Raw genomic sequence first — 21,869 nt, 5'->3', positions numbered from 1 at the left:
CTCAGCGGAGGGAGCATCAGCCCTGCACTGAAGGGTCGAGGACTGAATTCCAGGTCAGGGGCACGTCCCTGGGTTTCAGGTTCAATGTTCAACCCAGGGGGCAAGTGCAGGAGGCAACCAATTGATGTGCCTCTCTCACTGATGTGTCTCTCTATCTCTCTCCCCCTTCTCCCTCTCTCTCTACCTCCCTCCCATCCACTCTCTAAAGAGCAATGAAAATATATATATATGTATACATATTATTTTATTATATATACTATTAAATAATATATGTGTGTGTGTGTGTGTGTGTGTGTGTGTGTATAACCTTGGGTTAGAATTAACAAGAAAAAATTGGCCTCTGACCCCGTCAGGCATTCTGTACCTGCCTCTTCCCTTTTCTCCTTTAGCCATGCTGGTCCCCGGCCCCGAGCTGAAGCTGGTCATCATTTATTGGAACTATGGGGTCCGAGAGCACAGGCACTGCCCTCATCCACGGCACAGCCAGTCCACGGCTGCAGGACTTACTTGTGATACCAGTTCACCTTCATCTCCTCGGTGAAATATTTCATGAAACACTGCAGTCTGATTCCGTCTGGGGTGCAGAGTATCTTCAGAGGAGAAGCGGACATGCCTGCGGAGAGGGAGACATGCTTGGATCTATGAACCGCAGACTTGCCACGTTGGTGGGAGCCACATCAGTGGGAGCCACGGTGGTAGCCACGTCAGTGGGGGGCCACGTTGGTGGGAGCCACGCCGGTGGGAGCCAATTCTGCAGAAAGGGTGCTATAGGCAGGTCCTTGCCCACCAGCCACAGACGTGATCCCACATCCGCGCATTGCAGTCTGTCAGCCCCAGATCCTTCACGCTTGTCCCACACCACAGTCATTCACTAAACAAGCATCTGCCACAGGAGAATTATTGGACAAACTCTGCTGAACACTGTAAGGAACACACCATTTTTCAAAAAGAATCAGCGCCTGCCCCTTAGCTCAGCCTGCGAGGGGGGGGATGGCTCTGTGACCCAGGACGGGCTGTGTTCATTGATCCAGAACCCAGGATTGCAGAAAATCAGCAAACGGGACAAGGGAGCAGAAAGGACCCAGGAAGGGGCCAAGGAGACACAGGACAAGTCAGTAAAAACTGGGTAAGGGGGGAGGAGGCAGAAAAACCCACAAGCAAAAAGAAAAACCTCAGTGAGAACATCCCCACTGAGTCTGGACTACGGACTAGACTGACCTGGTCTGTGGGGGCGGGTGGTTTGAGGGGGGTCAGGAGGCAGATCATAAACAAGCAGCCCATGATTACGGCTAAAGCTCTGAACTTGAACCAGGGACCATACTGTGTCGAAAACTACAGAATTTGTATAAACTCATGGTATTCCCTCGTGCAGAAAATAATATTTCTATAATTGGCAAAGATGAAAGAAAACAATATGATGACAAGCCACGGATGGGGTGTTGTGGAGAAGAGGCCTGTTAGCCCTCTACTCCTCAGCATCGGAAAGCAACTGGAAATTTATATCGTGACTCGAAAATACTCATGGGATTTCTACATCATAGTACTTGTGGGAGCTCAGTCAAAGGAAATAATCCCAAATATTGAAAAAAGCCTTTCTTTGCCCAAAGATGTGCGCTGTGTTGTTTTTTATGACAATGAAATGTTGTGCGTGTCTCACAGGGAGGAATTTTACTCCGTGGTCCAGGGGTCCCAGGCGCAGGTTAGGGGCAGGGAAACGAATGAAACCAACAGCCACGGGGACACCCGGCCTCCCCTCCTCTTCTCTGTCCTGCTTTTCATGGGCTCAAGGAAGACAGAGAAGGAGAGTTAAAGATAGAACCAGAGGAAGACGTGGCTGGGACCCAGGGTGCTTGGCATGCCCGAGATTTGCTAGGAGCCAGGAACATAGCTGAAGCCCAAGGAGAGCAGCAGAAATGCCTTTTACTACCCTGTCTCCACCCTGCTCCCTGTAGAGTTTCGTCACGTGCGTTAAAATCGGAGGGGAGCCCGGCCGGGCGTGGCTCAGCGGTTGAGCGTCGACCTAGGATCCAGGCGATCGGGGTTCGATTCCCGGTCAGGGCACATGCCCGGGTTGTGGGCTCGATCAATGACTCTCTCATCATTGATGTTTCTCTCTCTCTCCCTCTCCTTTCCTCTCTCTGAAATCAACAAAGGTATATTTTTTAAAAAAACAAAAACTCGGAGGGGAGGAGAATGGACTGAGACCTGAGCTCCCAACCTGGCACCGAGAGCAGCCGACGACACACCTTAAACACAGAACTACAGAAACGCGGTCGTCCAGCCAAAGGCCGATGGTGGGAAGTTCAGAGAACACGTGGAGCTGGTGGGCGATCAGGAGCCCGGAGGTTTCCCAGTCCAGCAGCGAGGAGGGAACAGCGTCCCCGAAGAAACACAGAGGATCAGAGGGAACAAAATTCTAGAAAATTTCCCGGCGCAAATGCACGAATCGCGCCTGGCAGTTTCCCTCAATACAGAAGAGCGAGCCCTGCGAACGGGTTAAAATGTCCCCTCGGAGGCAGGCAGCTCCTTTCAGCCTGACAGCCAGTGGAGAATTGGCCTTGTGGACCACAGAGAGGACAGGCCCACGGACTCACGTTCCAAGTAACCAGGTCACAAGCCTGAGCCCCAAGAGCGACGCCGACCAGGCCGACAGTAACCAGCAGGCCCGTTCCCACCGCCTGATTTTACATCGACTGCCCGTCATGGGGACTCACTGCAAGGGCTCAAGGAGCATTTCGACTTTTGCTAAACAGCATTTCACCAGGCAGAATTACGTGCGTGATGACGTCTTAGAAATGCAGGTCACGTGAAGAGGAGAGACTCCCGAGGCGTCAGAGGGGACGTGGGGCTCAGAGGGACCCAGGAGCTCAGCTGCCCCTCGACCCTGCGGGGAGTGAACTGAGCGGCTGAGACGACACCGCACAATTCTCGTGACTCGCTTGTCGTGGGAACACCCCGTAGTCTCGTCTAAGATTCTGCAAAACCAGTGCCCCCCCGAACGTCCTGTCGGCTCCAGTTAAGGGGGACACCTCGCACTCGACGGCTCCTCCATCCGCTGTGTCCCTTTCAGCTCAGCATGGAAAGTGCAGAAACGCAAGGGGCCCAGTCACACTCACGGGACGCGTGATGAACGAGCAAGGTTCATAAGACAGATTCTAAACACGACGCTGAAGAGCCCGGCAAACACCCTCGAGGGGCCGTCGGATAACCAACGGCTGTGCCGCTCCCTCTGGGCCCCTGCAGGACGGGCCCCTCGGTCCCCTTAACTCCCTGCAGGGCTGATGCCCATCCTGGGAAGCAGGGATGTTTGCCCCCAAAATGACTGGAAAATGGAAAGTCATTTACTCACCGCAGACTCTGCTCATCGCCAAAACCATGTCCTCGTACACTGAACGGAGAAAGCAGAGGCACTGTTACCGCCGCAATCTTATCAGAGAGCCCCCTCTTCGCCTCTAATTAACTTGACACAGGAAACCGAGACGTTCGTTTGGGAAAGGACACATTGAAAGGGCCACATTTATCCATAAAAGGCTGGCGTGTGTCATAAATCCTCCCGGCCAACTCCCTTCTTAAACAAGGAACAAGAACATTTCGCTCAACAGACACCCAACAGTGCGACCGAATCGCTTCGTCGCGGTTTCAACCATTTCAATGGCACCGGAAATGGGGGGAGACGCGGCTGATGATCGTGGACCACCATGACATTCACAGGAACCCAAAAATAATAGCCTAGGTTTTCCTAAAACACCGAAACAGCTTTGAATGCAGCGAAAGTACAAATCTATTTTCTTTTACTGTTGCTGCTAAAAAAAACAATGGGTCCGATAGCCAAGGACACAAATGAAGGGGCCAAAAGAAAGTCTCGTCCCGTTGGCAAAACAGATTCTCCTCAGCAGGACAAAGGAGGCCTCACTTACGTTTTCCCGACACCTCGAGGACAGACACGTCCTGACCTCTGTCGTCCTTCAGGGTGGCCTTGTACTCCCCGTGGTCCTTCTTCGACAACTACAAATAGAGCACATTCCGCAGGCAGCTAAAATCAATGTCACAATATAAAATGTAATACCCGCTGCCCGGCCAGCGTGGCTCAGCGGCTGAGCATCGACCTATGAGCCAGGAGACGGCAGTTCGGTTCCCGGTCGGGGCACAGGCCCAGTCCCGGGCTCGGTGCCCAGCAGGGGGCCCGCAGGAGGCAGCCGATCAACGGCTCTCTCATCGTTGATGTTTCTCTCTCTCGCCCCTTTCCTGAACTCTCTGAAATCAATAAAAACGTATTTTAAAATGTTTTCAAAAAGAAAATGTAGTAGCCGCTAACACAGTCCCTTTGCAAACCGTGGAAACCTGGGATGCAAAGGGGGAGCTAGCGCGGCACCTACGAGCCGTGGGAAAGCCCCGTTCCGTGGCTCCTGCGTGGCTTCTCTGAAGCACCGCGACGCACCTTCGGTATGAGCAGCTCGCACACGCCCCTCTCCAGGTCGGGCAAAGTCTCCGTCTCGTACAGAGCATCATCCTTCAGCCATTTGAAGACTGTTTCTTTCTTGGTGTTTGCAACCTGGGAGACAGAAGCCTTAGGTTCAGTATGCGAATCATTCCAGCTCGTAAGAAAAAAGTCCCCTCCGGTTTTTAAATCACATATCTTAAAAAGAACCCCCTTCTATTATAGACACTCAGAAAGAGGCTCATGGAAGAGCCGTCAGTCCTAACAATGGCAAACACGTTTCTAAGTTCCAGCTTCTAAAATAATTCAGCCCTCGCGCTGGCACCGAGACAACACTGAAAGTCTAAGAACCAGAACATTCCCGGGACCCAAGAGTCGCTCCGTCCGCCTGCACCTGACCCAGCACCGTGCACCTCACCCTCCGGGCCTCCCTGGAGGCTCCCAGCCCCCAGAGAACAAGTCCCACCTTCTTGTTAGACCTGATCTCACCTTACAGACAAGGCGGACTTCACACTCCTCTGTAACATCCCAGTGCAGGTACTCGGCGAAATGAGGGCCTGGGGGGGGGGGGGAGAAGTTTTGAAAAGTAAAACAGAATAATATATATTATATATATAAGCACATGTATATGTATATGTGTATGTATGTATATGTGTGTATGTGTATATGTGTGTGTGTGTGTGTCTATTATGTATATTTGTGTGCATTTTGGGCAGAAGGAAAGAGCTGTTCGCTATGAACCGAGACAACTAGTTTCCAGGCTCTGAAGCCGACGTGTTGGGGGCTGACTCTCCGCTGGAGCCTGATTTCCGAGTGGAAACGCACCGTCTGGCCACTCTCCCGCCAACATCTCGTCTCCACTGCTCTTTAGAAAGGAGGAAATCGTATTTCTTTCCCCAAAGCATATGTTTAACTACAAGCAGATTTGGAAAGTATTTATCGATATCTTTCATATAAATATATTCTACAAAGTTAAAAGTTCATACTGTAGAAATGAGCGCAATAAATATTTTTTACTATTAAAAATAAAAATAAAAACAACAAAAATAAAAACGTCTTGGTGTTATATTTTATAATTCATATTCTAATATTTTCAAAAGGCATAGAGATTCCGTATAAAAAATCCCATTAAAAAAATAAGCCCTTGGATTATTTTTCAGGTTCTAAAATGTATCCATTTTACTTCGTATCTAGTGAGCGTGCATTTTTTAACACCATATATTTAAAATGCACTGTTTGCAGTTAAACAGTTAAAACATTTAAAAGCTAAAACATTCCCATGATTTTAAGCGAAACAGCACGTTCCTGGCCATTGGAATCGCTTCTGCTGCCCACACCTCAGAGCCTAACAATGACCCCAACCCACCCACCTCTGTCCCTTTTCCTTTTTCGTCAAAATGCTGGGCCCCAGCTGGACATTTGGGACGGACGCCCCCCCCCCCCCGCTGTAAAGTTGGTTCCCTGTTCCCGCCCCGTGCGGGAGGCAGCCGTCGGCGTGTCTCTCACATCAGTGTTTCTCTCCCCCACCCCCACTCTCTCTGAAAAGCAATGGAAATAATATCCTCGGGTGAAGATTAACAAAAAAAAAAAATTTCTTATACAATAAATAAAAAATAAATAATAAAGTCCATCAGCTAAGCACTGAGCTCCACCTGGGACAAGTGCTATGGATGCTACAAAAGATACAGGAGCTCAGGGTCGGATGCGCCAGAGGAGCCCGGGGGGCGTCTCGGGGCGTCTTCAGGCATGAACCCCCATTCTGAACTCAGAGTGGGGGCCCTGGGAGGGCCAGACCACAAAGAGATGACCGTGCCGGCGAAAGGAAGAAATTAAATAAATGGGTCAGCTCATCCAAAGCGCTGCCCTGGGCATGGAGGGAACGAATCCGGTTCCACAGGAGGAGAGCCTCAGCCATCTCCCAGGCGGGTGGTCACCCGAGAGTTTTACGGGAGGACCACCTGCCAACAGAAGTGAGTGGGCAGGAGAACTGCCTCCCAGCCGCCCACAGAGGAGGCAAGTTAGTCAGCTGGCAGGCGGCACGGAGCCCGGCCAAGCTGGTCGCTCCCTGGGCCCAGACAGGCAGCAAATGTGGGCGCTGAACCGTAGGCTCTGGGGTTTTAAAGGTAGAAGAAAAAAAAAAATCCAGATGAAATTAAGGAAAATGACAAAGAACAGGAAAGCTCCTGGATACCTAGAGATAAGAAGTGGTCTGGGTTCCGGCTCATGAAGCAGATTCAGTTACCGGGCATGGCCCAGCGTTCGCTCTAACTAAACATCCAAGCCCTAAACCTCCGTGTTGTGCGCGTGCGGGCGAGCATGCGGACACCTACCCTGTTTCCTGAGGAATTCTTTTCTCTGGAACTCGGCCTCGTCCAGGACGGCCTTGAACGCTAAGTCCAACATGCAAGGGGGAGAGAGACGTGAGACACGTGTGCTCCTCTCTGCGGCAGCACCCGAGAGAAGTTCCTCCTACGGGCGTAACCCCGTCTCGCCTACCGTCTCCGATGAGCACCAGGGAGGACTGGTTTTTGGCTTTCCCGTCGTGAATCTGCACCGTGTAGGTCCCCTCGTTCTCGACAGTGAACTGATCCATCACCATCTCGATGATGCCGGTGGACTTGTCACACTTAATTTTGTGCGTCTGGAACCATAAAGGAAACAGATTCCACAGTGAACCTCCTTCCTCCAGGTTTCTCTCTGTCGTGGGCCCGTTCCTCCAGTTCTACGTCTTAACGGATTGGGACACACGAAACCCAACAGGTCACGTTTTAATCCCAACAGGCTTGGATTTAAGATTCCTGATCTCTTATCTAACCCAGACCCGATCTCTGACCACGGCAGGAGGCCAGGGTCACCCACCTCTCCTTCATCTTCTCAACCTTCCGCCCCCTGATTTCTACACGTCAAATGGGGGCAGAAACACACTCAGTGGTGACTGTGAGTGACCAGCAAAGCAAAGCCGGCCCTCTGCCGAGCCAGGGCACCGCACAGATACACACACGCACTCACCACACACACGCATATACACACACTCACACATGCCACACGCTCACAAACACTCATATACATACACACACACATGCATATATACACATACATATACACACACATGCCACACACAAACACTCATATACACACACTCACACACATGCATATATACACACACTCACACATGCCACACACACTCATATACATACACACACACACATGCATATATACACACACTTACACATATACACGCACATGCCACACACAAACACTCACATACACACACTCACACACGTGCAAAAATGCACACACAAACATGCACGCATGTGCACACATGCACACACTCACCCACACATTCGCACACACATACACACCCCCACACACACAGACGCACTCACCTCGCTGTCGGAGACTTCTCGGTCATTGATAACAAATCGGAAGCTGGCATCAGGTGACAACTGCTCTGCCTGCAGCCAGAAGCGGACTTGGCCCCGATCGAAAATCTCATAGGCCAGTTCCGACTTCAGCGGGATGGCTGCAGGGAGAAAGGAGACCGCGGTCGGTAACATGCGAACCCGCGAGAAAGGAGGCTGCTCCTTGCGGGGAACATCCCTGCTGCTTATTAAACTCCCCAAGGACGTGAGGCCCAGGAGTAGTGATGTCATTACGAAGCCCCAAAGCAAGAAAGGCAGCCCTGGGCGGCCTGTGGTGCCTGGAGCCCACGCTGAGGGCGCCCCGGGTGCTGGCAGGTGGCCTCCAGCCGTCTCGGTGGGCCTGTGACGCAGGGGGCGCCTTCTCTCCGTGTTCAGGGCGATTCAGCAACAGAGGCTCCCCTCGGGCCAGCAGCCACACTGAACCCCAAATTCAAAGCACCCTCTACCCAATGAAAATTTCTACAAGTTTCAGTCACAGTTGGTATTGGTTTTAAGTGAACGGGTGACAAGCCTGTGGGCTGGAGCAGGACATGGGGCCGCCTCTCCCCAGTGCCCCTGAGGGCCCCCCCACCCTGCGCAGCCTCGGGGCCGGGCCGGGCTCACTTACTGGGATTTTTTATCTCGTTGCTGAGCGCCATCAAACGTTCCAGCTCTACAAGGAAGAAAGTCGGGTCCTTGGTTCGTGTGTACGTTGCATCAATTTTAGACATTTGCTAATATTCTCCTTCCCAGTCGCCAGGCTACTGAAATGCAGCTACAACTTGGGGACTTTACCAGCAGGATGTGACCAGACTCCAGACCCCAGAGGTGGTTTAATTTCTACCGTAATTTTTGGCTTCTATAAACAGTCCCACCCCCAGCCCCCAGCAAACGCCCTTTTCCTAAGCAAACAAGTTCCAACACGAGTGCCCGGCCCCGAAAGTGCCCTAAACCCGGCAAGGCCGCCTGCGTGCTACACGCATTACCTGCTTCATCCAGGACGAAGCTGGAGGACACTCCATCCGTGTCGCTCACGGACACCGAGTAGGTCCCCACGTCCCCTTTCTCCGGGTTCTTAAAGTACAGCTTGGAGCTGGGGGGGGGGGGGGAAGGGGCGCGAATGGTTAGGGCCCGTCCGCGTTTCTAAGGGGGTCACACTGCCACCTGCCAAGCGCCACTTACTGGTCCCCGACTGTCTCGACCTGAAACTTCTCCGGGTCCGAAATCTCCTCGTAGGATTTGCACCACGTGAACTGGGAGGCGTCGGTCATCTCCGGGCAGTCGAAACTCAGGTAGATGTTGCCCTGCTCGTCGACGCCGGCGCTGACCTCCTTCGTGCCTGCGGGGCGAGGACCGAGGTGAGCGCGCGGGACTTAGGGACACGCTGTCCCGTGGGCGCTTCTCTCGGAGAGGGTGGCCCTGGGCGAGCCGACCACGCGTCGAATCATCAGCTTTGTTCACCATCCGCCTGGGACATTGTGGGGGGAAGAGCTGACCGCTCCAGGGGGCACACGGATGGGGGGGCTTTGGGTTTTGTTCTAAGTCATCGCATTTCTGCATTTTCATTCATTTTCTTCTCGGCGTCCAGGACTCGTGGAGGGAACCCCTGGGGGCTGCCAGTCCAGCCATAAAGACCTTTGTCTCTCTGCGGTCACCCCTCACTCTCCTGGGGTCTCTCTGCGGTCACCCCTCACTCTCCTGGGGTCTCTCTGCGGTCACCCCTCACTCCCCTGGGGTCTCTCTGTGGTCACCCCTCACTCCCCTGGGGTCTCTCTGCGGTCACCCCTCACTCCCCTGGGGTCTCTCTGTGGTCACCCCTCTCCTGGGGTCTCTCTGCGGTCACCCCTCACTCCCCTGGGGTCTCTCTGCGGTCACCCCTCACTCCCCTGGGGTCTCTCTGTGGTCACCCCTCTCCTGGGGTCTCTCTGCGGTCACCCCTCACTCCCCTGGGGTCTCTCTGCGGTCACCCCTCACTCCCCTGGGGTCTCTCTGTGGTCACCCCTCTCCTGGGGTCTCTCTGCGGTCACCCCTCACTCCCCTGGGGTCTCTCTGCGGTCACCCCTCACTCCCCTGGGGTCTCTCTGCGGTCACCCCTCACTCCCCTGGGGTCTCTCTGTGGTCACCCCTCACTCCCCTGGGGTCTCTCTGCGGTCACCCCTCACTCCCCTGGGGTGAGATAAAAGACCGCCAGCCCTTGTATACGCTGTTTTAGCCCCAATTAAAGGTCACGGGGACCTGCCCTGCCCTCGCCTGTCCCGGGGAGAGCCCTGGGCCATGAGAACTGGCTCCACCTCACTGCCCATCCCACTGCTTCAAAAACACGACAGGACACCGCCCATCCACCCACCACGTGCCCGTCCACACTCGCGGCCAACACTCGGGGTCCCCCCCCCCCGCAGGGACGCCGTCCGGCCCCGGCTCACCCGGCCTGGCCTCCAGCAGCACCGGCTCCGACGCGTCCGACGGCAGCCCCACGCCGCTGGCGTTCACGGCCCGCACGCGGAAGACGTAGCTCTTACCCTGGTGCAGGTCACGCACCTGGAAATGACGGGGAAACGTCACGCGGATGGACAGAGGACGAGTTTGTTACGTCCGCGTTCTGTCGGGAACACGCCGCCTTTTTCTAAAAGGGAACAGTCCCCCAGCCGGAACCGCTGGGGGCGGTCGGCTAGAAAGCAGGACGGTTCCGGCCCAGCCTGACCGCAGGAGCACGCGGTTTCTGACAATTGTTTTTAAGCCTCGCCTGAGGATATGATTTTATTGATTTTAGAGAGAGAGGGAGGGAAAGAGAGACAGAGACAAAGACAGACAGAGGGCGGGGGACACCGATCGGTTGCCTCCCTTACGTGCCCCACTGGGAGCCGAGCCCACAACCATTCGGTGCCCAGGACCACGCGCCGCCCAACTAAGCCACCTGGCAGGGCCACTGGTGACAGTTTGGATAATTTCTCTCTCTCTGTTCTTCGCCTATTTTAAAGCAGAATTAAAAACAGATCATCTAGTTTCTAATTTGGCGTTAGAATTACTTAACGTAATTCTATGCATGGGGCTAGATATCATTTTAAAGTGAATTTCACCTGTGCAAAATGTCCCCCCATTTGGACACATCAGAATTTGACGGATCTCCTTATATCCGTGTCGATAATCTGCATTGTAATCCGCGTTGATAACCACAAATAAAACACACGTTTGCTAAATTCCTAAGGAATTGGTTTAGCTAGAATCTTGGAAGCCGATTTATTCATTCCAAAGAAGCTGACGTTGTTTCCTATCATCGCCTGTTTCCCGGACGGTGGCCGCCGGTCACACCCGGTGGAGGTGCAGCCCCGAGCCCCACGCGGGTCAGGCTTGCGCTCAGTGGGCGCATGTCACCTCTCTGTCTGAGTCCCACTCAGAGCCCCCCCCAAAGGAAAAGTCCCAGCTGGGCCCTGAGCCGGGGAGACGGCCTCGGAGCGGCTGTCACAGGACCCCGGCGACTGGTCAGTTCAGGGGCTAAAATAGAAACATTTTGAGAGAGGAAAGAGCAATTTTCCCAAAACAATTCTGCCAAATGTGGTAAAACCGTGTACTTATGTGTGCGTGTGTGTGTGTATGTGTGTGCGAGCATGCACACGTATGTGCGTGTTGTCAGGCAGACTTCATGGGATCCCAGGAACTCAACTCAGCTCATTCAGTGTGGGGCCTGCGGTGGGAGCATAAATAACATCGACGCCCCCGCCCCGGGTGGAGGCCGGTCTGAGTCCCGCTCACCCAGCGCCGTCCTCGTGGCGAGACTTCGCTCTGGAAGGAAACCAAGGTGGTCGCCACGGTGCCCACAGCCGGGCGTTGAAGTTCCCCAGCTGGCCTATGGCAGGGGACAGCGAAGGGACCCCTCACCTTTAAGTAACGACTGGCCGTTGTCGCCTCGTTGACGGTGGTCCATTCTTCGGAGCCCTCTTCCTTACAGTCCACGAAGTACCCAGACACGGGGCTGCTGCCAGAATACACGGGGGCTTTCCACAGCAGGACCAGCGACGTGTCCCTGACCTCACAGAAGGTCAGGTCGTAGGTGGGACCTGAAACGGGGTTCGGTCAGTGCGCGTGCGTGCAGGGGCCACGCAGCGAGCTGTGGCGAGGTTGCTGTGTCCGAGCGGACGTCTCTGGCCATGGACAGCGCTGCGGCTCCCGGTCACGTGGGCAGTCCACCCTTTTTCCAGAGGGGCCGCTGAGCTCAGTGCCGGGAGCTGGGGGCAGAGTCTGGCTTAATGGTCCTGGGGTCCCACGGACCAGGCTTCAAGGTCCATGGGTGTCCTCAGGGTAACTCGCGAGTCCAGGTCGCCCACTCTGGGCCAGCGGGTACGTATCGTCGAGAGAAAGGTGCACAGCAAGGACAGGGCACTACCGTCCCCCCCCCCGCTGGGCAGGACGCCTGTCACCTGCCGCCTGCCTGCTACGCCTGGTGCTGCCACGTTACCCTCAGCTCTGCTTTCTGACAACACCCGATGCCACCCCAGGGCACAGGCTGGCCCCGGGTCCAGAGGGCGGGGCGCCCCACCTGAGCCTACCTCGCCCTGCGTCTCTGCCTGTGGCTCGGCTACTGCGCATTAGGCCCTCAAATAGGCCCCAGGAGCTTTAGCAGCTTTTTCTTCCACTGGCTTTTCTAAGGGGCAAAATCTAATTTCATTAAAACAAGTATCAAAAAACGGAAGAGACAGCCCCGGCTGGCGCGCTCGTTCCTTGGGAGCATCGTCCGTACGCTGACAGGTCGTGGGCTCGAGTCCTGGTCAAGGCACATGCCCAGGCCGCAGGTGAGGTCCCCCGACCAGGTCAGGGCGCGTGCAGGAGGCAGACGATGGACGTTCCCCTCCCACGTCAACCTCTCCCTCCCTGCTTCCCTTCCCCTCTCTAAAAACCAGTGAACATGCCCTCCAGTGAAGGTTCTCCAAAAAGGAGTAGATAAAAAAGCAGGATAGTCTGTCCACGAAATTGGAAAAAAGTGAATTTTTTAGCTTTTTCAGCCTCCACTTAGGTTTTTGTTCATGTTTTGTTTCTTTCAAAATATGGGCCTATCACCCACTAGGTCCCTGCTGGGCTAAATGCCAAAGAACCAAGGCCCGCACTCGGGAATCTGTGAAAAGGGCTCTAAAACCTGGCGTCCCGAGTAAATGCAGATTAGCAACAATTACCTGTTTTAGAACAAGGGGCCCAAGGCGCCCATGTGGCCTGAGAGGAGGGCACAGCGGGAGCCCTGACGTCACGCTCTGTCTTAGCCGGGGGCCCCCCCACACGTCCCCTCTGGCATCTGGCCGCCTGTCTCTCTGTCCCTCCGGGAGAAGCAGCCTGGACCGGGAACCTCCGGGACGGCCCCAACTTTGGGAAGCCAGCCTCCCGGTGAGGCAGGGGTCCCTTCAACGAGCTCTCTGGCCTCACACTTCAGAGCAAATCACTGTAGGCTTGTCACCTGCTATAGGCCTGTCACCTGCTATAGGCCTGTCACCTGCTAACCTGTCTGTACCCTGCCCGACCACAGCATGGACCAGCCTAACCTCAGCCATGCCCTGAGCCGGGCTCAGCAGACGGGGCCCCACACAGGAACGTGGCAGAACCCTGCTCACTGCCGAGACTGGTGGGGCTGCGCAGACACGGGGCTGGCGCCAGGGAAGCCACTTCCCAGGGTGTCCCCACGGCGCAAGGGGTGAGTGCACTAGGCCTGTGTCCAGGAGAAGCAGCCTCTTACCCGGCTCCGGCGCCGTCCAGGCCTCGCACTTGAAGAGCTCGCTAGGGTCCGAGGGCTGCCCGATGCCCACCAGGTTGGTGGCAGCGATTTTGAATTCGTATAATGAACCTTCAGTCAAGTCCTCCACCTGTTAGATGGCGACATGAATTAATACATGGAACAGAAGCCGCCTGACAGCCTGCTGATTTGTAGAATGACTACAAGGCTGAGAATTTTTAAGTCCGTTTTTGTCTCTGGATTGAACTATCTGATGCCGCCGAGCTCAGGGTCACTGAACAAGGGTTGTGCCCACAACGGGATGTCACCCAGGCAAAGCTCAGCGAATCCCAAAAACCCACCGTCAGGATCCTCTCCTTGACGGGCGCGGCGTTGACCTCGTGCCAGTTCTTGTGCTGAGCCTCGCGCTTGTCCACGAAGTAGCCGAGGATGGCCGTGCCCCCACTGAACCGGGGCACCTTCCAGCCGAGGGTCATGGAATGGCCATCGCAGTTCAGGAGCGTGATCCCGTACGGGTGGGACGGGACGGCTGGGGGAGAGCCACAGAGTTACAGAAACATCTGAAATTCTCTGGGACCGTTTATCGAAGTTCCTTAAACTAAAAACAGCTCAAAAGGCCACCGATGCTGCTCTATTTCAGCCTCTGTTTTGAAAAGAGAGATCCATGCCCTATATAAAATATATGTAGCATATATTTTAATGTGCGTACATGAGCCAGGAAGCACATGTGCTAATATTTCCCGTTTTTAATTTGCATGTTATTAGCATATGGCTAATTAGCATATAGCTCCCTGTCCCACCGGCACATCCCTGACAAGGAGCCAGTGCAGAGTTTCCCACAGAATCGCACGTTCCCTGTGGGACTGTGTGCTCTGCTCTCCTCCTCCGCAGCGTCGCACGTGGCCGCACGAGCGTGTATCCACGCAGGTCACGCGCCCTGCGCATAGGACACAGAGCCGGCAGCCGGCGTCACTCACTGAGGGCAGCCTGCACCTTGATGGGGTCCGACTCCTGCGAGTTCTCGCTGGTCCCCACGGCATTGACCGCTTTCACGCGGAAGATGTACTGCTCTCCGGTCGTCAGGCCGTGCACCACGAACCTGGGGAAACGGGGGGGGGGGGGGCGCTGCTACCGGGTGTGGCCTTTCCCTCCGTCCTCAGGGAGAGATCATTTTGAATAGTCCCTAAAGTGTTTCGGGCAAGTGCACAGGAACTATCTCATCGACCTCAAACTCCCACATCCGTGCTTGGGGACAAGAAAACAGCCTCATCGTGTGCAAACTCCCGGATTTGTGTCCACCACGGAATAGGCTGCCTCTGCGCTCTGTGGTTCCTATTTATTTCAGTTTTGCTTCTGTACTTTGCTCCCAGGCAGTGACCTGGGGCTCAGGAAGGCGGGGAGGGGGGCGCACCTGTTGTAGCCGATGGGCTTGTGGTTGCAGGGCTCCCAGACGTTGGATCCGGCCACGCAGCAGTCCACATAGTAGCCCAGCAGGTCCTCTGCGTGCTTCGGCCTGTCCCACTCCACCACAACTGACGTCTTCGTGTCCCGAGATACAAGGACCCGGCCGGGAGCAGAAGGGGTGACTTTACAGGGAGACAACGTGGTCCATGGTCAGTGATGTCAGAGTTTTGGAAGATACACGGAGACCTGCAAGCCCCTCTGTCCACAGGGAATGGCAACCCAGGTTTGGGCCTTTAGATCAAACTTGGACGAACAGGAGGGAACAGGGAAGCGAGGGTGGGTGAACCACCAGAGGGCCCAGGGGTGCTCCCTGCCCTCTCTGTCTGCCCAAGGCCCTGCCTGCCTGCAAACAGAAGGAGATGCGACCACAAAATCTCACCCATCCCTCCACCAGGACCACTAAAAGATCTTCGGTGACACATGCTTTGGCTAAGTGGGTGGTAACTATTTTGGAACGGAGAATTGCCGATTGTGAGGAAACGAGTCGCATCCCCGTCACCTTCATCAGACTCCGTGAGGAACTCAGATTCGAATCAGGGCTTGACCATGGATTTTCTCATCTAGCATTTGACATTTCAGAGAGGGAACCTCAGCCATACAGGCAAAAAACTCTAGTGTATCTAGGGTTGGGATTTCTATTTAAAGTGACCGTTGCCTAAAAGTATTTCTAACCCATTTATCAGTTTCATAAGAAGATAAAACTAGAGAAATGTTGAGAACTGACCAGAGCATGGCAGAGGGATCTTCCTCTCCTGCCAAATGAACTTTTAAGGCTCCTTGACTTTTAACTCCTATGCCACATCAACGTTTTTATCAACGAAATAATGGTTATCCAGTTTCATCGTCTTCAGGGGCCCATCCTAAATTCCAGCCACTCGCCGGAACAACTCACCAATGGAGTCCTGGGCCTGAATGGGGGGAGTGATTTCCGACGGGTCGCTCAGGCCGTGTTTGTTTGCAGACAGAACTCGGAACACGTACGGTTTCCCCTCAGCAAGATCAAAGACGGCGTACCGAGGGGACCTCACAGCCGTCTGGGCATTGACCCGCTGCCAGCTGCCGCTCCCGACCATGGACTGCAGAGAGAACAGGGCAGTAATGGAGCCGACACCCTCAGCAAGCTGGAGGAAATGGTCCATTTTAGCTCACCCAGTTATATTTGGGGATGTCCATCCTGTACTCCGCACACGGGGCCATCAATAAATCTTTTCCAAATTTTATGAAAAGGGAATTTGAGAAGAAGGTAAGAAATTATTTAAGGTTGAAAATGCTTACCAATAAAATTTTCACTTGAAAGGGAATAATGAAACCATAGAAAATGCAACAGAATCAATACATAGGTTGCAGTTTTAGTACAATGGAAGGAACTGTAAACGGTTAAGGACAATTTAGGAGTATACTGAGCTGTTGAATATAACTCAGCAGTTCACATTTGGTTTAAAACTGTTGCTATTTTGCAGCTACTTATAGTGGTAATAATGTGACAGCAATCTCCATAACTAGTGATAGGGTGGATACATTGTAATACAGTCATACATTTAAAATGTAGCTTTTTAAGTTATCATATAAAGATCTTTAATAGGATGAGAAGAATTGTATCATTTTGTTCAATGTAATAAAGGATGCAAATTGTATCCATGATATATCAAATATGTAAAAACCTATGGAGGAGAAGACATAAATATATACCATTTGTTAACAGTAACTATTTTATATGATGAGATTGTGGGTGGTTTTAATTTTATTCTATATAATGTCTCTGTATTTTCCAAATGTTCTATACTGCATGTTTGATTTTTACCATTGATAATTACTTTTAAAGTTCCAATTATATGTTTCATTCTTTTCCTATAGAGAAAATCCCCTTTTCAAAAGGAATTCTGAGGCAGTCAAAGCTGGGTGCAAGTCAGCCTGCTAAAGGCCGCTAGATTCATGTTGGAAGAAGAGGTTTTCTCTCATTTTAGCAGAAGTAAAGTCACTTTCTTGGAGCTGACACAGGTGTCCTTGGTAGGAGGTCCCCACCTGCCCAAGTGTGTTTTCTGGGGAGGGACAGCAGGGGCTGGAGGCAGGAGGTGGACACCCGGCTGGGTGACTAGAGGACAGGACCCTCTGTTAGAGGAGGGAGGACAGGGCATGAGTAGGAATAAACCCCAAGGGACTTAACTTACTGCCCAGCTCCCAGATGCCCAAGGAGAACTGAGAACCTGACCATGTCCCTAGTGCTCATCACTCAAGCAGGGGCTGAGGGAAAGTGTGCAGGTCAGTACATGCAGGGGTCTGCCCAGGGCACACCTCTGGGCCACATACAAGGCACCTGCAGAATGCTCAGTGGAAGCATCGGCCCGGACACTGAGCTCATGGTGTCCACATGGGGAGGACAGGCCCTGTGCTGATCCAGAGTCTGCCCAGAGCACAGGGCATCGGCTACAGTCTCTTGGATTTTCGCAACACAAAACTGCACTTTATCACCCAAAATTCACAAGCTACCGCTCTCCTGTGGGACATGTGGTTACAGCCTCCAAGGAGCCTCGCCTCGCAGGTAATTGGGGAATGTCAGAGGGTCCCCACCTGTCCACAGTCAGAAAGTGTTCCTCCCTTTGTACATGCTGGCCATGCTTCATCTACATGTGTCACATGTCACCGCACTCCATACGCACTCGTGGCCCATGTTATTTCCCACATGTGTTCTGTACATATGCATCATATATTACACATAATATAACTCTGGTACCATAGAACCACAGTTACAGACTCACATGACTATAGAGGCTTTGCCAACTGCAGCCCAGAGCCCAACCGTGGTCACCGATCACCTGAGCAGGGACGACCTGAGCTTCTAGTGCAAAGGGACAGATCACAGTGAGACAGAATATGTGGCTTGTGGTAGGGATGTAAGTTTTGTTGGTTATGTATATATGTGTGTGCATGTGTGTGTGTGCATGTGTGCATGTCTGTGTATTTTTGTGCATGTGCATGTCTGTGTGTATGTGTGCACATGCATGTACGTGCATGTTTGTGTGTGTGTGTTCCTGCATGTCCAGGGCTGCAACACATCAGGTATGTCTTTATCTGTCCAGAACTAAGACTGTCCAACCCTTGGCAGCCTGAAGTGTGGATCCCTCTACGAGGTCACCACCCACTGGCCACATGGCTTATGAACAACCAGAGACCAGTGGCAAATGGTCTCCCTGCTTCTCAGAGTCCTCAGGACTCAGAGCCCAGAGTGTTTTTAGTGGGAAGATTTAGTTCTGGCCTCCCTGCACGGTGGGGTCTCAGCCTGGTGACGGGATGGGACCGGCTCGCTCACATGGGTGGCGGCAGAGCCAGGGCCAGGACAGTTCCCAGAGGCTGATGTGAACTGGGTCAGCTGGCGTCTGTAGCTTCCTTCCTATAAATAAAGTGATGAGGACCCTGTGCTGGGGACCTGGTAGCTGCTCATCTCTAAGGCCCAGGGAGTGGCACAAAGTGACCACCACAAATCTGTCATCTCGGGGACTGAGAACACGGTACCTTCTCGATGAAGTACGTCAGGGGCTCCTTGCCACGGGGAGAAGGGGGGTCCCAGCTGAGGACCACGTAGGTCCTGCTGATCTCTGAGGCGTGGACGTTGGTGGGCGGTCCCGGGATCTGCACGTCACCTGGGGGAGGAATAGACTTGGTGAGAGCTGGGTGAGGCCGGGCCCCCCTCGGCTCAGCCATCCTCAGAGCCCGTCCGCCAGGCAGATGGCCTCACGTCCACGTGGGGAAATTAGGTAAAGTAGACCACCCCGGCATTCCTGTTTCACTCATCCTCTAATTACAAGTCCAATTAAAATCCTTGGCCTTCTGACTAATTATGCTCGATTCTCCTCCTAGTAAATCGATCTCTCTGCGTACCTGTGGAAGGAACATTTGGTACTCTAAAATCTGATAGAGACGTTATTTGACAGGTACGACTCGATCCTTTTAGTTAAATATTAGGAATAAAACTTCTGCTTACATAAATACTAAGTACTGTCCCAGGAATGGACAGTGTGAGGACAGAACCCGGCATCAGCCAGTCATCCAGCCTCGGGCTCCGTTTGGCCGCTTCTCTACCTGTCCCCAAAAGGACGCATCAGTGGACCCCAACTAAAAACAACAGTGTCCACAACCTGACCACATCTTGTTTCTTAGTGTCACTCCCTCAGTCTTTCTTGCTTTTTTTTTTAACTTCTCTAGACTCTAAACTTGTAGAGTTGAACTACAGTTTTTATTTTGACCTGTACAAGTGTCCCTGTCGTGTGGGTGTTTTCCTCTCCCCGCCCCCTTCCTGCCCCTGATCACAACCCCAGACCCTGGGACGTAAGAGCGACTTACCTTCGAGGTCATCCTGATAGATCACAATTTCTTTATCTCCCTCCAGGTGGACCGCTGTAGAGAGAAAGGTTGATGCTAAATTTGACATCCAAAGATTTCCTTAAAAATACACCGTTTCCCTCATTGCGCATGAGGCACGAATCACCTTCACAATGATGACTACAACATATTCACTCCCTCGAAGTGATCAGAGCTGATAGCCTGGAAATGGTCCGAATGACACTTAGTGCTTCTCGGCTCTTCGAATTGGACTCGAGAGACCGTGCAGGGAAGGGAAATACAGGGCTCGCCTGAGACCTAATTACGGGCCCACACCCATTAAGGAATCGGCTCTGTGTGAAATGAAAATTCCAAAACAGAACGGCTTGGTTTCAACGCCTTCTAAGTCTCCTTGTGTGTTGAAATTATATCTTCAATGGACTAGGAAACGTCTAATTCTGCACCCAGTTCGCGGGGTTCCAGTGGAGAGCGTCAGGAAGGTGCACGCACTGAGGGATAAATCTCGAATCTCAGCCTGGCTCCCCTGCTCCCCGAGGGGCATTCCTGGGAGACCACGAAACACTGTGGCCCTTGCCGGCACCTAAGCCTGTCCTCAGGCTCGGATACCGCTGGAGGGAATGGAGAAAGGACATCTCACAATACGTACGGCCCCAAGCTCCCCGGCCGTAGCTGGGCCAGAAGAGCCCAGCCACCCACCTTGTAACCTTTTGAGGTCCACAGGGTCAAGGGCAGCCACGGCGTCCGAGATGCGGGACGGCCGGCTGACGCCGGCATTGTTGATCGCTCTCACGCGGAACACGTAGGACCGTCCCTCAAACAGCCCGGTCACAGGGTATTTGCAGATTTTCACGGGGGAGTCATTGCACTGAACCCAGTTGTTGGTTCCCACCTCACACCTTCCAACAGAAGAGAGCAGAGAACGGTGACTGCATCCATCTGATGAATATACGTGGGTGTCCACATGCTTACACACATATAATACATGTCGATTATAATAGGGAAGGGTCTCACATTGTTGAGATCGATGCCATCAAAATACTGGTTTACACAAGCAGCATAAATAAACTTTAAAAGACAGCTACTTAGAAAATATAATATATATTCCTGAGCCTCTAATTCATAGGCTAAGATCAATTCCTGACTCAAATACATTTAGGGAAAATCTCCTGTAAAAGTCATTTCAGATCCATCCTCAGTAATTCTTTAATAACTCACGTCACAAAATCTCAGGTGCCCTCCTGCTACCCAGCCAGTCTGTTGCCAGGGCGGAGGGAGGGACCAGCCCTGGGCTCTGTGGCCCGAAGGTGGACCTGACCACTGGGCCAGAGCAGAGTCCTCCTGGAGCTGGCTCCCCACCCACTCCGGTAATGGTCAGACCCTTTCCAGCAGGCCTCTCTTGTGGAATTTGGAAGTCTTCTGAAAATATTAAGTCCTGCCTTGGCCAGTGTGTTTCAGTGGTTAGAGCATCGGCCCGCACACCAGAGGGTTGCAGGTTCAATTCCTGGTCAAGGGCATGTACCTGGGTTGCAGGTTCAATCCCATGTCCCAACTGGGGTGCGTGCAGGGGGCAACCAATCGATGAGTGTCTCTCACTCTGATGTTTCTCTCTCTCTTCTTTTCCCCCCTCTCTAAATATCAATGGAAATATATCCTCAGGTGGGAATTAACAAAAAAATAAAAATGAAAATATTAAGTCCTGACCAGAAATCTGGAAATGAAGAACCTTCCTTTTTCAAAGGCTGAGATATTCAATACCAACACTTCACGTCAAAATCCCAGGAGAAAATAGCAAGTTGAGAAAATCAACTTTTCCAAGAAATTCAGCGTCCCGGTTGCATTGTCATTTTTAAAAGAATCCGCTCTCTTTTCTCCTAATTATGCAGAATTTTTGATGAAAGTTTCTGACCCACACGTGCCCACCAACTGCAGCCGAGCTCTGTGTTTCTATCTCCTTAGAGGGGTTATCACGTGAGAAGGTGCGTGAAGTCAGTTCCGCCAGACGGCTAAGAAAATGACCAAATGTTGGGGGAAACAGAAAACAGCTCTTGTTTTTTGCTTTTTTAATTTAAGATAAAAACCCTGAATGTTCTGCAGGTCCGGCTCCAGCGTGTCAAAATATTACCCTGACGTGAACATTTTAGCTACACAAGTAGCTTTATTGGGGTGAAAAGAACTTAACAGGATGCCCCCCAAAAAATCTGACTGATATTGTTTCTCAAATAACCATCTTATTTCACTGTGTTTTATGCATATAAAACCTTAAATTCCTACCTGGAGCCATCCACTTATAACCCAAGAGCTTGGACCCTCTGGCCTCACTCCTAACTTCATTCTCTTTGGCTGTAATTTCTGTCCACGGTTGGCAAGTCTGTCTGAGGCACCGTCTCTGCCTGCGCCCTTCCCAGGCCTGAGAACCTCGTCGAGGGTGGAACAGGCAGACACAAACCTCCATTTGGTTTAATGATCTACGTTTAAGTAAATGTCGCACAGAAAAACTCCCATATTATGTCGATAT

At 52.7% G+C, this 21,869-nt stretch overlaps 1 protein-coding gene across 6 annotated transcripts in view; it reads right to left on the bottom strand.

Moving 5' to 3' along the window:
- Window positions 1-21,869, bottom strand: part of MYOM2 (myomesin 2) — a 48,244-nt gene that overhangs the window by 9,028 nt on the left and 17,347 nt on the right. For all 6 annotated transcript variants that reach the window (XM_081129756.1, XM_081129755.1, XM_081129757.1 and 3 more), the window contains 21 exons: window positions 20,051-20,250; window positions 19,355-19,408; window positions 18,527-18,654; window positions 15,909-16,092; window positions 14,964-15,138; window positions 14,530-14,651; window positions 13,894-14,081; window positions 13,556-13,682; window positions 11,716-11,894; window positions 10,263-10,377; window positions 9,022-9,178; window positions 8,826-8,932; window positions 8,468-8,512; window positions 7,825-7,961; window positions 6,935-7,079; window positions 6,769-6,828; window positions 4,928-4,995; window positions 4,439-4,552; window positions 3,918-4,005; window positions 3,350-3,388; window positions 508-613 (listed from right to left, as the gene is read on the bottom strand). In XM_081129756.1, coding sequence (XP_080985882.1) covers window positions 508-613; window positions 3,350-3,388; window positions 3,918-4,005; window positions 4,439-4,552; window positions 4,928-4,995; window positions 6,769-6,828; window positions 6,935-7,079; window positions 7,825-7,961; window positions 8,468-8,512; window positions 8,826-8,932; window positions 9,022-9,178; window positions 10,263-10,377; window positions 11,716-11,894; window positions 13,556-13,682; window positions 13,894-14,081; window positions 14,530-14,651; window positions 14,964-15,138; window positions 15,909-16,092; window positions 18,527-18,654; window positions 19,355-19,408; window positions 20,051-20,250 — 2,538 coding nt within the window. The remainder of the gene's footprint in view (window positions 1-507; window positions 614-3,349; window positions 3,389-3,917; window positions 4,006-4,438; window positions 4,553-4,927; window positions 4,996-6,768; window positions 6,829-6,934; window positions 7,080-7,824; window positions 7,962-8,467; window positions 8,513-8,825; window positions 8,933-9,021; window positions 9,179-10,262; window positions 10,378-11,715; window positions 11,895-13,555; window positions 13,683-13,893; window positions 14,082-14,529; window positions 14,652-14,963; window positions 15,139-15,908; window positions 16,093-18,526; window positions 18,655-19,354; window positions 19,409-20,050; window positions 20,251-21,869) is intronic.

The sequence above is a fragment of the Miniopterus schreibersii genome (genome assembly GCF_964146895.1).
Source record: "Miniopterus schreibersii genome assembly, chromosome: 2".
Taxonomy (NCBI): domain Eukaryota; kingdom Metazoa; phylum Chordata; class Mammalia; order Chiroptera; family Miniopteridae; genus Miniopterus; species Miniopterus schreibersii.
The sequence above is the reverse complement of the archived record's forward strand: the minus strand, read 5'-3'. Positions and strand labels throughout refer to the sequence as shown.